Source organism: Aptenodytes forsteri, unplaced genomic scaffold, assembly GCF_000699145.1.
Source record: "Aptenodytes forsteri isolate BGI_AS27 unplaced genomic scaffold, ASM69914v1 Scaffold65, whole genome shotgun sequence".
Taxonomy (NCBI): Eukaryota; Metazoa; Chordata; class Aves; order Sphenisciformes; family Spheniscidae; genus Aptenodytes; species Aptenodytes forsteri.
In genome coordinates this window covers 7,879,445-7,892,104 of record NW_008795127.1, presented here as the reverse complement: position 1 = coordinate 7,892,104, position 12,660 = coordinate 7,879,445, and the positions used below count along the sequence as shown (strand labels likewise).

General features: G+C 41.1%; 1 protein-coding gene across 1 annotated transcript in view; it reads left to right on the top strand.

The window, feature by feature from the left end:
- PDGFRA (platelet derived growth factor receptor alpha) overlaps positions 1-9,943 on the top strand; it is a 32,266-nt gene extending 22,323 nt beyond the window's left edge. Inside the window, exons 14-23 of the mRNA XM_009277414.2 lie at positions 292-402; positions 688-841; positions 2,215-2,381; positions 3,540-3,655; positions 4,228-4,350; positions 4,964-5,075; positions 6,853-6,952; positions 7,090-7,195; positions 7,892-8,127; positions 9,190-9,943. Of these exons, the coding sequence (XP_009275689.1) occupies positions 292-402; positions 688-841; positions 2,215-2,381; positions 3,540-3,655; positions 4,228-4,350; positions 4,964-5,075; positions 6,853-6,952; positions 7,090-7,195; positions 7,892-8,127; positions 9,190-9,337 (1,373 nt within the window). The 3' untranslated portion in view covers positions 9,338-9,943. The remainder of the gene's footprint in view (positions 1-291; positions 403-687; positions 842-2,214; positions 2,382-3,539; positions 3,656-4,227; positions 4,351-4,963; positions 5,076-6,852; positions 6,953-7,089; positions 7,196-7,891; positions 8,128-9,189) is intronic.
- The last annotated feature ends 2,717 nt before the right edge of the window (positions 9,944-12,660 follow it).

Genomic DNA, 12,660 nt, shown 5'->3' with positions numbered 1-12,660 from the left:
TGTTGAAAAGAGCAGCTTGTAAAGTGCCTCTGTGCCACCTGGGCAATCCACTGTACTCCTGGAGAGGGACAAACAGGCTGGGTCAGCTATTGAGCTGCATCAAGTGAGTCCTTTATTAGTGATTTGCGACTCCTCTCCGAGTCTTAAGAAATCCTCTTGCCAAGTAAAGGACACAGTCTTCTTCAAGAAACCATGGTAGAAATGTTCTAACGAGGCAAGCAGAGAGAGATCATTTGTTATGGTGAAAAAGGCGATTGCTCTCACTGAGTGGCTGGTTTGTTTTTTCAACAGCTACAGCTAGATCCAGTGAAAAACAGGCACTCATGTCTGAACTGAAGATAATGACACATCTCGGGCCCCACCTGAATATTGTGAATCTGCTTGGAGCTTGTACAAAATCAGGTGGGTTTGGCTGACAAAATGGAGGTTTGCTGCGGAGCCATCGTTCACTGTTTAACAAGCACTCAAATGTCAAGTAAAGAATTTAACAATAAATATAAACAAATAAAAGGTTTCACAAAACTACTTGATATTTGACAGTAGTTGCAGTCATAACTTAGTAAATAAAAATGTTTTAACCCCCAATACTTTTTATGTTTTATATTCTATTTTCTACTCTTATTGGCGTCTTTTTTTTTTTTTGAAAGATCCCACTCATCAATGCATTATTTTACTTCATTTCGTCAGGTCCTATTTACATCATCACTGAATACTGCTTTTATGGTGATTTGGTGAACTATCTGCATAAGAACAGGGACAATTTCCTGAGCCGACACCCAGAGAAGCCAAAGAAAGATTTGGATATCTTTGGGATGAACCCAGCTGACGAAAGCACAAGAAGGTGAGAAAAAAGGAAAAAAAAGTATGACCTGCAACTTAAGGAAATGTCATCGCTAACCCTTACTCTATTCCTCTCATTCATTGGTTTAGAGCCCTCCCTAATTCTTCTCATTAGACTTTTACTTATCAGGCTTTACAGATCTGGGAAGGTTTCAGCACTTTTTGTTCAGTCTTCCTGACATGCGTCCTAGATCCACGTTTCCTCTGTGTAGAGATGCCTGCAGCCCCAGGACCACCGTAGGTTCTCCATAGACACCGCTTGCTTAGAGCCTTCCCTCTAAATGCTAGGCACACATACTCATTGGAGCACACAACATACAGATTTTGCAGACCTTTTAAACAAATTCCCCTCTGCCCAAGGTAGTGTAAGAGATATATGGATCTAGAGAAAAACCCAGTATCCTTACAGGACCCCAGAAGTCCCGCACCTGCCTCATTACAGCATTGTCTCTGCAGCACACAGTCAGTCTCCTCTCTCCTCAAGCTCCATACCTTCTTCCCTACCTGATCCTGAGGTCCCAAAGAACATTTCTATTAATAAAGCATGGCCCAGCGTTCCTCTTTTCTGTAAAAACATCCTTTTGCGTCTACCCACCCAAGTTTTAAAAGTAAAGTGCAACTACCTGTTTTCCTTTTTTCCCTGCTTGGGGAATTTCCAGTGTCTAAAACTCCTTCCCTTCAAACAACCTGGCAGAGTTTGTTCTCCAAGCTCAAGTACTCTCTTTTATCTACCAATGGCTTAGCCAGTCTCAATAGTTTCCTTATGGTTAATTTTCATCCCATAGCTTTTTCCAGATGAGGGTGGAGGAAGCTTGTCATCAAACATTCATCAATAAAGCAATGTCATAAAATTAGCCAGGATTTAGAAGGTGAACAGAAATTCTTTCAAAAATCACTCAGGCAAACAGGCCAACTGACTTGATAGCTGTGTACAGCCAGGACTATTCATCTGAGCATGGGTTTGCTCAGCAGGACTGGATTTGATGCAAACTGTTTGGGTGAATAAATTACACCTATCATTTGGAATACCTTGAAATAAAAGCCCTAAGTAGTAATGGCTGAATTCAGTGGGATTTTGGGAAGTTAGACAACATATGTTCACATCCTTGATTGTTGACAAAAGGATAAGTTTGAAGCACTTGTGTTTGACTACAGTGATATATGGTAACATGTACTAATATGTGGTAATACATGGCTATGTTGTAATATATAATCTTTACGTATTCTCTATCAAGAAGTCAGTTCTTACACTCTTATATTTCACAGCAATACAGCTGTACACCATAAGAGAACTGTTAGATCTAGAGGATGCCGTGGCAGCAAAGTCACCTGGGCAATACTAGCTGATATGTCTGTATTTTTTCCCAATTTCAGTTATGTGATATTATCATTTGAAAACACTGGAGAATATATGGACATGAAACAAGCTGATACCACTCAGTATGTGCCAATGCTGGAAAGGAAGGAGGGATCTAAATACTCTGATATTCAGAGATCTGTGTATGATCGGCCTGCTTCATATAAGAAGAAATCTATGTCAGGTAATGTAGAATTGTCCCTTCTGCATACATCATTAATACAAATAATTCTTGCATAAACGTGTATCTTATTTTTGCCCTCTATGATATGGACATAAACGACTCAGCTGTGTTCTGTAAGCATGTGAGTATAAGCTGTAAGCTAAAAGCTTATGCCTGTGATCTTCATTATGCTCTGGGGAGAGGAGTGCATGCTCCTGGAGCAGAAGGGGTCCAGTTGTGTATTTGCTTCCATGCTGAAGTGCTGAGCAGCTGTGCTCTGCAACGGGGCTGTAGGGACACTTTGGAGACAGTGGTTTTATTAGTCTTGCAGTTTGCAAGATTTTGAGCAATAGCAATGAACAATAATAATAGTAATTTATGTTACTCTGTTTCCACTTGCATTTCACCTTAACTGACACTTACCAAATGCAGAACACTCCCAAATACTTTCCTGGATTATGTAATGAAGATAATGAATGCATCCCATTCCCTGGCTCTGTTCTCAGGAACCAAATATGCTTTGCTTTAAAAATAGGCACCGTCACTTCTGCCTCTAGTCCTCAGAAACTGAACCATATCCAGTCCCAGATTTACATGGCAGACTAATGTACTCATATTGTGCTCTAGGACAGTCAGGGTAAATGGATCATTGAATTTTGACTGTTTTTTCTTCTGACATCTTTCATAAAAAAATAAGAGCTGTTGCCATAGAATTCCTGACCCTTTTTGCTGGCGTTGGATTAGTCCCAGTGAATACTTCCTGGGAAACATAACAGTGTTCAGCACAAGAAAATGGATAAGAATGTACATGCATGCACAGAAACCTAATGAAGGCACCATCTCTAAATAAATGTTTTTGTACCACATGCTGGGTATCGTAAACAACCTGTATAACACTTCAGTGGGCCTTTTTAACTTCACCTTTTCCTGCAGTTGTCCGGGGAAAAAAATACAGACAGGAGAAAACCCAAAACCTATATTTAATACTGGATGGTTTTGAGAATGCAGTATGTGTCAGTGACTGATGCAGACATTAAACGTGGTTAGCTATTATGAAAAGACTGGTTTGGTCATGGTACTCTGTTAAAGTCATCAGCTCAGAATCATGATAAGTAGGGGGAAATGTATGCTGCTTTCGCACTCCACAGCACAAACATATTTTGCTCTCTTTTTCAATAGAATCGGAAGTCAAAAACCTTCTTTCAGATGACAGTTCGGAGGGCCTCAGCCTACTGGATTTGCTGAGCTTCACCTACCAGGTTGCCCGGGGAATGGAATTCTTGGCTTCTAAAAATGTAAGTAAATAAAAAAGTAAGTAAAATGTAAGAAAGTGTAAAAATGTCTTCATGTCCAGCTATGGGTTTCAATTTAGATTCTGAAGACATGACACAACGTAATATTATTTTTGGGGTTGTAGACAGCTTTCTCACTTACCTGGAAACTGAGATCACCATGGTTGGAAAAATCAAAGCAGCAGTCAGTCCTCCTTTCCCATTGCAGCCTGCAACATTCATGGAGTCAGAGTGCCAGAGACGGTGGGCAGCGTCTGGGTGGAGAGTCCATACAGCCACAGGCCGGCATGGTCAGAAACATAGATGTATCATTAGCACATGATGGGTAGAAGGGGAAAGGGTGGCATCGCTCTTGTCTCCTCCCCATTGCAGAGCATCCGCATGAGCCCCTGCTGGCTCTGGGGACTGGTGCCTCCTTGCCCTTGTTAGCGGGGCAATACAGGTGCCTGTTCAGTAGAAGGTCTTGTTAAGACTGTGCCCAGAAAGTCAACAGATCTTTTTCAGGGATCTTTGCAAGGGAAATGGTCCTCGTGGAATCAGCACATCCTTGAACAATTTAATTTCTCTCCATACAGTGTGTGCACCGTGACTTGGCAGCTCGTAATGTCCTCCTGGCTCAAGGAAAAATTGTGAAGATCTGTGACTTTGGGCTGGCTAGAGACATCATGCATGATTCCAACTATGTCTCCAAGGGCAGCGTATGTACTTCTTAATCTCCTGAGCTCTGCTTTAACTGAAATGAGAAGTGTCAGTTTTAAATGCTGTTTAATGTTCTTGCCATTCAGTGTTGGTTACACTAATTGACCATTGGGATGATCGCTCCTAAGAACAATTTTTCTTCAGTTCATTAATTCCTGTAACTTTCCTAATTCTACTTTAAAGCTGAAGAGTACTTGGCCACACTTAGTACTTCACAGGCTTACATTTTAACTGGCAAGTTTTGTGACTGAATAAATTATTAAGGAACTGTCACTGTGATATGTAGAGTAGTGACACATTAGTCAACGACGTATCAGACCTAGATTGGCAGTGCCAGCTTTTGTATCATACCTTCAATTAGCCTGGTCTTTTGCTAGTAATAAAATGGATACAGTTATGGCTTAATTAGTTTTTGTGGGGAGCAAGTAGTAGCATTCCTTATAATCCTGGTACCTCTGTGTTATATGGAATTAAAAATAAACACTAGCCAGGTTAACACAACTTTTCTTGTTAGAGAGGAGTTAATCCTGGCTATCAAGCAACTGTTGTAATGGGAAGCATTTCTTTAATGACTAAGCTGTGTGGTTTGGGGTTTCTTTCTTTTTGCTGCAGACTTTCCTCCCAGTAAAATGGATGGCACCTGAAAGCATTTTTGACAATCTGTACACAACATTAAGTGATGTCTGGTCTTATGGCATTCTGCTGTGGGAAATATTTTCTCTTGGTATGTACTGTGAACATGTTCTTATGTGTAGTGAGTAAGCTTTTTCAGTTCAAGCTGTTCTACATAAAGTATTTCAAATTCTGCAGTAAAAATATATGTGTGAAATCAACTGTTAGTTATTCTTCTATATGGGGTTTCGGATCCCAACGTTAGGTGTGAAGTAAAACGTCCATACTCTCCCAAAGTTCTCCTTAGATTTTTTTTTCCCCCCAAGATACTTTTTTTTTTGCTAGAAAACTGAAAGCACTGAGTGAAAAGCTTTTGGAAAAGCTTTTGTGGAAAAGTATTGGCGTGCTGGCTCAGGATGGATTTTCTGGCTAATACGAGAAGGAACATGCTTCCCCCTTGCAATGGGGTGCCTGGGGCTGCAAGCCAGCCCAGCGGCTGGTTTGAAACAGTCTCTTCATATACTTTTCAAAAGATCCCATCTTAGTCCCATTACAGAATGAAAACAAATGTCAGTCTTCTGGGATGCTGATTTCTCATTTCCAGGTCAGCTCTGTTCACACAGTTGGTTTATGGCAGCCTAAAGTGGTTATGACAATGTATAGCAGTTACAGACAATGTGCAGTTCCCAGCTGGGAACAGCCTGGCTCTTTCCTCAGCCTGATTAATTAGCCTCCCGGGCGGGTGGCTGGCCTGCTTCAGTAAACGTGCGTTGCCCAGATTTACTCTGAGCAGAATGAATCACGCCTGTACGGTATCTACTACTGCCCCACGGCAACCCCAAGCCTAATGTTATTTTCTAGAATAAGTTGTCATATAGCTATTTCTCAGAAAACAGCAGTTGTGCCACTATTTATGGTATTGATTACTGCAATCTCTGGGCATCATAGCATCCTGTAAATATCCATTCACCAGCATCCCTGGAAGGCATGGGCGTGCTGTTGGATAGCTCAGGAACTGAGGCACAGCTAAGCCTGTGCTTCACTGCCCTACCTATAAGGAAGGTCCTGAAGCCCAGTTTTAGGTGAAAATCCTACTTTTGAAAGGGCTGTGGTTTCTGGTGTAAATATTATAATACGCCTCCTCCACCTGAGAAAGATGATGTTTTTCAGAAAGCAAAACATATCCTCAGCGGCATTTATTAAGAAAGTCAACTTTGACATCTTGCTGCAACACTGACTTCAGCTTGAATGATCATTTTACACATCAGCATTGTCTATATGCTGTGGCCCCAAATGATAGCTTAACTGCGTCAGCTCAGGGGCCGAGTCCGAACTCTTCAACAGCCCATGCACCTGACATGCCAGCTGCCTAGGTGGGAAGACTTGTGTATGGAGGGGACTGGCTTACCCTGAGGCTTTGCCCTTACAGCAAGGATGAGGCGAGTAACTCGGGCTGCGTCACTCCTAGCTGTCATGCAGGTGCCAAAGGCAATAAAACCAGACAGAGCAAGTGACTTGCCTAAGGTCACACAGAAAGTCAGTGGCAAAGCAGAGACATGACCTCAGATCTGCCAAATGCAGGCCAATGACCTGATCCAGGTATCATCCAACCTCTGTGCCCAGTCAATACATTCTATAAACACTGCAAAGGGATTTTTTTCTAAGTAGTACCAACTTCAATCTTTCTTAGCCAACATTTCACATCAGGGCGTAATGTGGTCAAGACAATAGCTCTGATGTGAAACATTGGCTAGGAAAGATTAATTTTGATGGCGTGTCAAATTATAGCATTAACACTTTTTGACATGAACAGCAAGACAGAATTTGGGAACTTAAAGTGCTGGATAGTCAAGTATAGAGTAGTATTTTTTCTTCTCTTTTATCTGCAGGTGGCACACCATATCCTGGCATGATGGTCGATTCTACTTTCTACAATAAGATCAAGAGTGGATACCGAATGGCCAAACCCGATCATGCTACCAATGAAGTGTATGTGTGCTTATATGGGCTTTTCGACACCTGGCCAGTCTCCAGACACTTTTGGCTTTAGTTTCTGTTTGATTACTTATTTTCTTATTCTTTATTCCTTTGTCAGTTGGTTAAACTTGTTTCCATCTTATCTGCAGGTATGAGATCATGGTGAAGTGCTGGAACAGTGAACCAGAGAAAAGACCTTCTTTTTACCATTTGAGTGAAATTGTGGAGAGCTTGTTGCCTGGAGAGTACAAAAAGGTTTGCTCTTTGGAATTTTCTCTGTGTTTTCTATATACTGTTTTAGAGGGAATTATAAGTGTTGTTCCAGCCATCAGAGCCATGAGCACTGAACTGGCACATCCTAACCTAAGTGAATTACGTGATTTGGACAGGGACATTGCGTGTTCGGTTTCTGCATGCAAGCTTAGCGAGGGAAGCAGTTCTGCAGTGTTAGCTGGGAAGCAGAACCCTCCATTTCTAATGAAGTCCTACCAACTCAATTTTTCTGCTGGAGAATGGGTTTCATATATTTTCACAGGATTTTCTAGGTGGTGAAAGAATTCTAGAAAAGGGACTACTTGGCCAACGTGTATAATCTCCCTATCTCCCTCTTTGGACCCTGACACCAGCAAGTTTTCCCTTCATACTTCCGATAACTCTGGACAAGCTCTGCCTGCCCCATCGTTCAGTGTTTCATTTTCCCACCTACCTTCACTCCCTTCTCCCTCTCCCTACCCCTCTTTCACATCTATTTGTCTGCTCTGTGCTGCCACACTCACTCCTGCATCATGTAAAACTTATGTGTTGCTTCTCCCTTCAAATCATTTGAAGATGCTGGGCTTCTCTATCCAGCGTTGCTAGCTCATAGGGCAGAATATTTGCTGGGTTAATGAATCACAGCTACCCATCTGAAGAAAGGCAGCCTTAGTGAAAGTTTGAAATGAATATTTTCAGAGCTATGAGAAGATTCACCTGGACTTCCTGAAAAGTGATCACCCAGCTGTCACACGCATGAGAGGGGACTGTGACAACGCTTACATTGGTGTCACCTACAAGAATGAAGACAAGTTAAAGGACAGGGAGAGCGGATTTGATGAGCAGAGGCTGAGTGCTGACAGCGGGTACATCATCCCCCTGCCAGACATTGACCCTGTTTCTGAAGATGAGCTTGGCAAAAGGAACAGGCACAGGTAAGTGAGGTTTACAGATCATGTAGCCCGAAGTCACCATTCGGGGTCATGTTTGGCAATATGCATTAACACTTTTTAGCATCCTACTCCGCAAATGGTTTCCTTAGCTCTGTTGAAACTACTTATTGGGAAGGTCCCATGTAAATATGGTAGTATGACTGGCCACAGTGTTTTCAGTGGGAAAAACCTAATTTTGCCTCTTTTGTGACTGCCAGGGGAAGGGCCCTGCTGGTAGGGTGCTCCTGTGTGTCACTGGGACTCCTTTGTTAGCTTGGACAGGTCTCAGCAGCTGTCTGGTGGCTCTGCGGGCCCATTTTGCAACACATCTTGTCCCTACAGCTCAATGCCTTGGAGCTGCATATGAGATCTCAAGAGATTGATTTGTTCTGTGTGAGACCAGCTCCAAAATTTGGGAGAAGTTGTTTTTAATATCTTCCATAGTATTCTTTTCATCGACAGCAGGGTATCCAGGACTTTTTACTGCTCCCTTGTCAGTTTGCATGACTGATTCCACTACAGCACAACAGATTAACCCTTACTGTGAATGGTGAGGTTTTAATTCAGCATTTAATTCATAGTATATAGAATTAGCAACCTAGAAACTTCTTTTTTTGATATTTTTGCACTATTTTCAAGAGGTGCATGAATGAATGAAGTGCCTAAGAAGCACTACCCAGATTAAGATTTATTACCACTCTCTGTTATTCTTATTATTATCTTATTGTCTGTTATTGTTATCTTATTTTCACCTGACCTCCCTAGATTTACTTAAGTGACCTATTGTCACAGCAGTGTCATAAAGCTATTTCTCTAACGAGTGTCTGGCAGAAAGTGCATGGAGGAACATATGAACAACCCGCTCCTTTGAATTCCAAGGTGGTTCATTACTCTTGAGATACAAGATGTGTCATGTCCTAAGAAACGGATGGTCAGAGTCACCTAAGATTGCGCTGTGGGTCAGAAAGCATGTGGGGAGGTGGTGTTCAGTTCTGCTAGAGACTGGAGTACTTACCCAGCCACATTCACCTTGTATTTTATCTCTGAGATGTTTATCTCTTCCAGTTCCCAGACATCTGAAGAAAGTGCCATTGAAACTGGTTCCAGTAGCTCTACTTTTATCAAGAGAGAGGACGAGACCATTGAGGACATTGACATGATGGATGACATTGGGATCGACTCCTCAGACCTGGTGGAGGACAGCTTCCTGTAACCCGATGGACACCTTCCAGCTCTGCACACGGGGAAGCTTGCTGTGTCGTCTACAGACTTACGCTCCACAGAGAAAACCACTTTATTGCAATGTCAAGGATGTGAAAAGGAGGTGGATTTGTACAGAGAAACTCCCAGCGATGGGCAGAGGAATCAGCCTGAGCATGAATGAAAGAGATATGTTGAAGACGGATTTTTTTAGTGTTGTTTCTTGCAGTACTTCAGTAGCATCTCAGTGTTGTTTGCCATTTGAACTGGTAGGAGGATGAAGGAAAAGGCCACAAACAGACCAGTTTTGTGTTTCAAGGGCATTCATATGACTTTGATGGATCGAATTTCCACTGCAGCAATACTTCAACCATTGTAATTATGTAAATAACTGTCTACTCAAGGATCTTTTGAGGTGCACATTGAACATATGCCATGGATTTTAGAAGAAATCGTTCATGAATTTTGTGTACTTCTTCCCTCAATCTCAATGTCAGCTGCTGTTGAACTATCATGTGAATTGAAGAACACGCAAAAACCACTTTTGGAACAAAAAGGTCTAAAACCACAAGGGACTGACCGGTACTACAAACATGTTACTTTTTACCATTATTGCAAGTAAAGGTACTACAAACATGTTACTTTTTACCATTAATGCAAGTAAAGGGGAATAATAATAATAATAATAATAATAATTAAAAACCAGTCTATAATAGGTGTTAGAAACCTAGTAAGTCTTTATTAACTATAGAAGGTAGCTGTTTTCAAGATACTACTACTGTTTTCAGTAACACTAAATGTATATTTTATAATTCATTGTCCTTCAGTAAAAGCACAGTCTCAAGAAACTTTTTTAATTCCAAGGAAAAACTTTATGACCTGAAAAGTTTTATGAAACAATTCTTTTATTTGGCTGTACACAGTATGGTAACTGCTCTGGTTAGTTAAAACTACTTTCACATGGAGAAAAATTTAAGATTTAGTTTTCCATCATGAGCTGAGTAGTTTTTCTAATCAGATATACTAGAAGCAATTATCGTCCTCTGATTAAGTGAGGTTCTAAAAATTTAATTTAAAAAAAAATTAATTTATGCCAGATTTCCAACATGCTCAAGAATGGAAGATTATGATAAACCACCAGCAACATGCCATTATTAGTGTTTCATGGGTACTCAAAAGAAATCTTATCCTGGGGTTAGCTGTGAAGAATTGATTTGAGATTTGAAGTGCTCAAGGAACAAAGACATCTCTCCCAGCCTGGAACTCCAGATTAAATAAGCAGAAATAATTCTGCAGCAAATATTCTTGTCTTAGTTTTCAGGTTTAAACAGGAACAGAAAACTCTGACTATTATCTTTGCAGACTGTAACGACAAACGGTAATTGCTTCCAACAGTGTTTTTCAGAAGACGGTGCATGAAAATGAACCTGCTCTCAGCCTGCAACAGCTGTTTTTTGACACCACTTATATGAACAAAGTATTATGATTACTACTATCACTGTACAAAGTGTTATTGAGATATGATGCTTTGGAAGACTTACATGTGAAAAAAGGTACATCACTGCGAAGGGCCCCATCCTTTCTGGTGCTCAACTTTCAAACTTAACCTTAATTCAGTGTGATGAGCGCCTTGCAGGACATGCTCAGCCTCTGGCACGACACAACCAATGCAAATGCAGTGCAAACTCATCCCTGTGTTGCAGTATTTTTCCTAGGAAGTGTGAAAGATGGACCAGCAGTGACGGACAGAACATGCTGCCGTGTTAAACTACAGTTTAACTTGAAATGTCCCTAAGAAAAGCTACACAAGTCCCCTTGACTTCACTTGTTGTGAACAGTTGTGGATCAAATGAAAGCAAATGTAATGTTGTCAGTGTTACAGGCAAATAAATCTGGGTCTGGGTTTCAAAATGTCGCCTGGCTGAGGCCACGTACAAGCATACTGCAGATGTGAAAACAGGACCTGAATCGAGGCACCCACATTTTCAACCCTGATGGAGGCTGACAATCAGAAGGAACCGTGGGTGATGGTGCATCCTCCATTTCTTGCAGTCAACAGATCAAGACCGAGTGTCTTCCTGGGAGCTGTGCTTTAGCCAAACACATGTCACTGAGCTCTGTACGGGGACAACTGTGAAACATAAAGACTCTTGATATAGCTAGGACAGATGAGACGACATAAAGTCTCCCTCCAGCTATGAACTAAGAATTGAGGAAACACAAATTGTCTATTGGATATCCCAGATATCTGAATGGCCACTTGAGACCACACGTGCCTTCATTTGCATGTGTAGTCATTACGACTACACATTCAAATTAGGCAAGCAATTTCACCTGCATTTTTGCACATGGCCTAGTGTTCTTCAGGGTTTGAAAATCAGCCCCAGCAAGTTTTATTATACCAGTTACTGGAATCTAAGGACATTTTCATGCAGTCTCCCCTTCCCCTCACCGGTTTCATTCTGTATCTCACAGCGCATCTTGGGGCTAGGCCCAAATGGTGGACGTGAACCAGAGCTGGCTCACTTTCCCATGCATGGTAATGTTGATTCTCCATCTCGTCACGAGTATCGTGTAGATGAACTACATCCGTGGCAGGGGTCTAGCCAAACCCAGCTCACTGCAGGCTTGGAATCAGATAAGCTGGCCTGGAAACTGGAATGAGAAACAGAGGAAGAGAGGGGATTTACCAGAGAGGGAGAAGTGTGAAAGGATGATTCGTTTAGTTTTACAATATTATCAGTATTACAGACTTTTTCTTTTATGGCTTAATTTTTGAGAAGCCACTGGAAGAGATATTCCCAAACCTTTCACTACAGTAATTGTATAACGACAATCAGCGTTAGCCTACGAAACACAGCTTTTGATTTGGAATGGCCAACCAATTCCTTACAGCGTGGTCTGCAACTTGTACAAAATGGTCCTATTACATGATGAAGGACGTGAGATATGGTGATGTTATACATCAATATGTATATAAGTATTTTTATATAGACTTCTAGAATACTGCCAAAACATTTATGACAGCTATATCACTGCCTTTGTTTATATTTTTTTTACTGTGATATATTCCACAGGCACGTTAACTGTTGCACTTTGAATGTCCAAAAGTTATATTTTAGAATAATAAAAAAGGAAGTGTTTCCAAAATGGTGGCTGTTGTGAAATGTTTGAAGAAGGGCAAACTGGCCTGAGTGATGGTAGGCACAAAATGTATTTCAAAAATGCCCCTGTCGATATTTTGTTTTTGAAAAAATCCTGTAAATTAAGATCTCTATATTTCAATAAATGATATATAATTTAAGGATATGTGAGAGGTCTATACTCACTTATTGA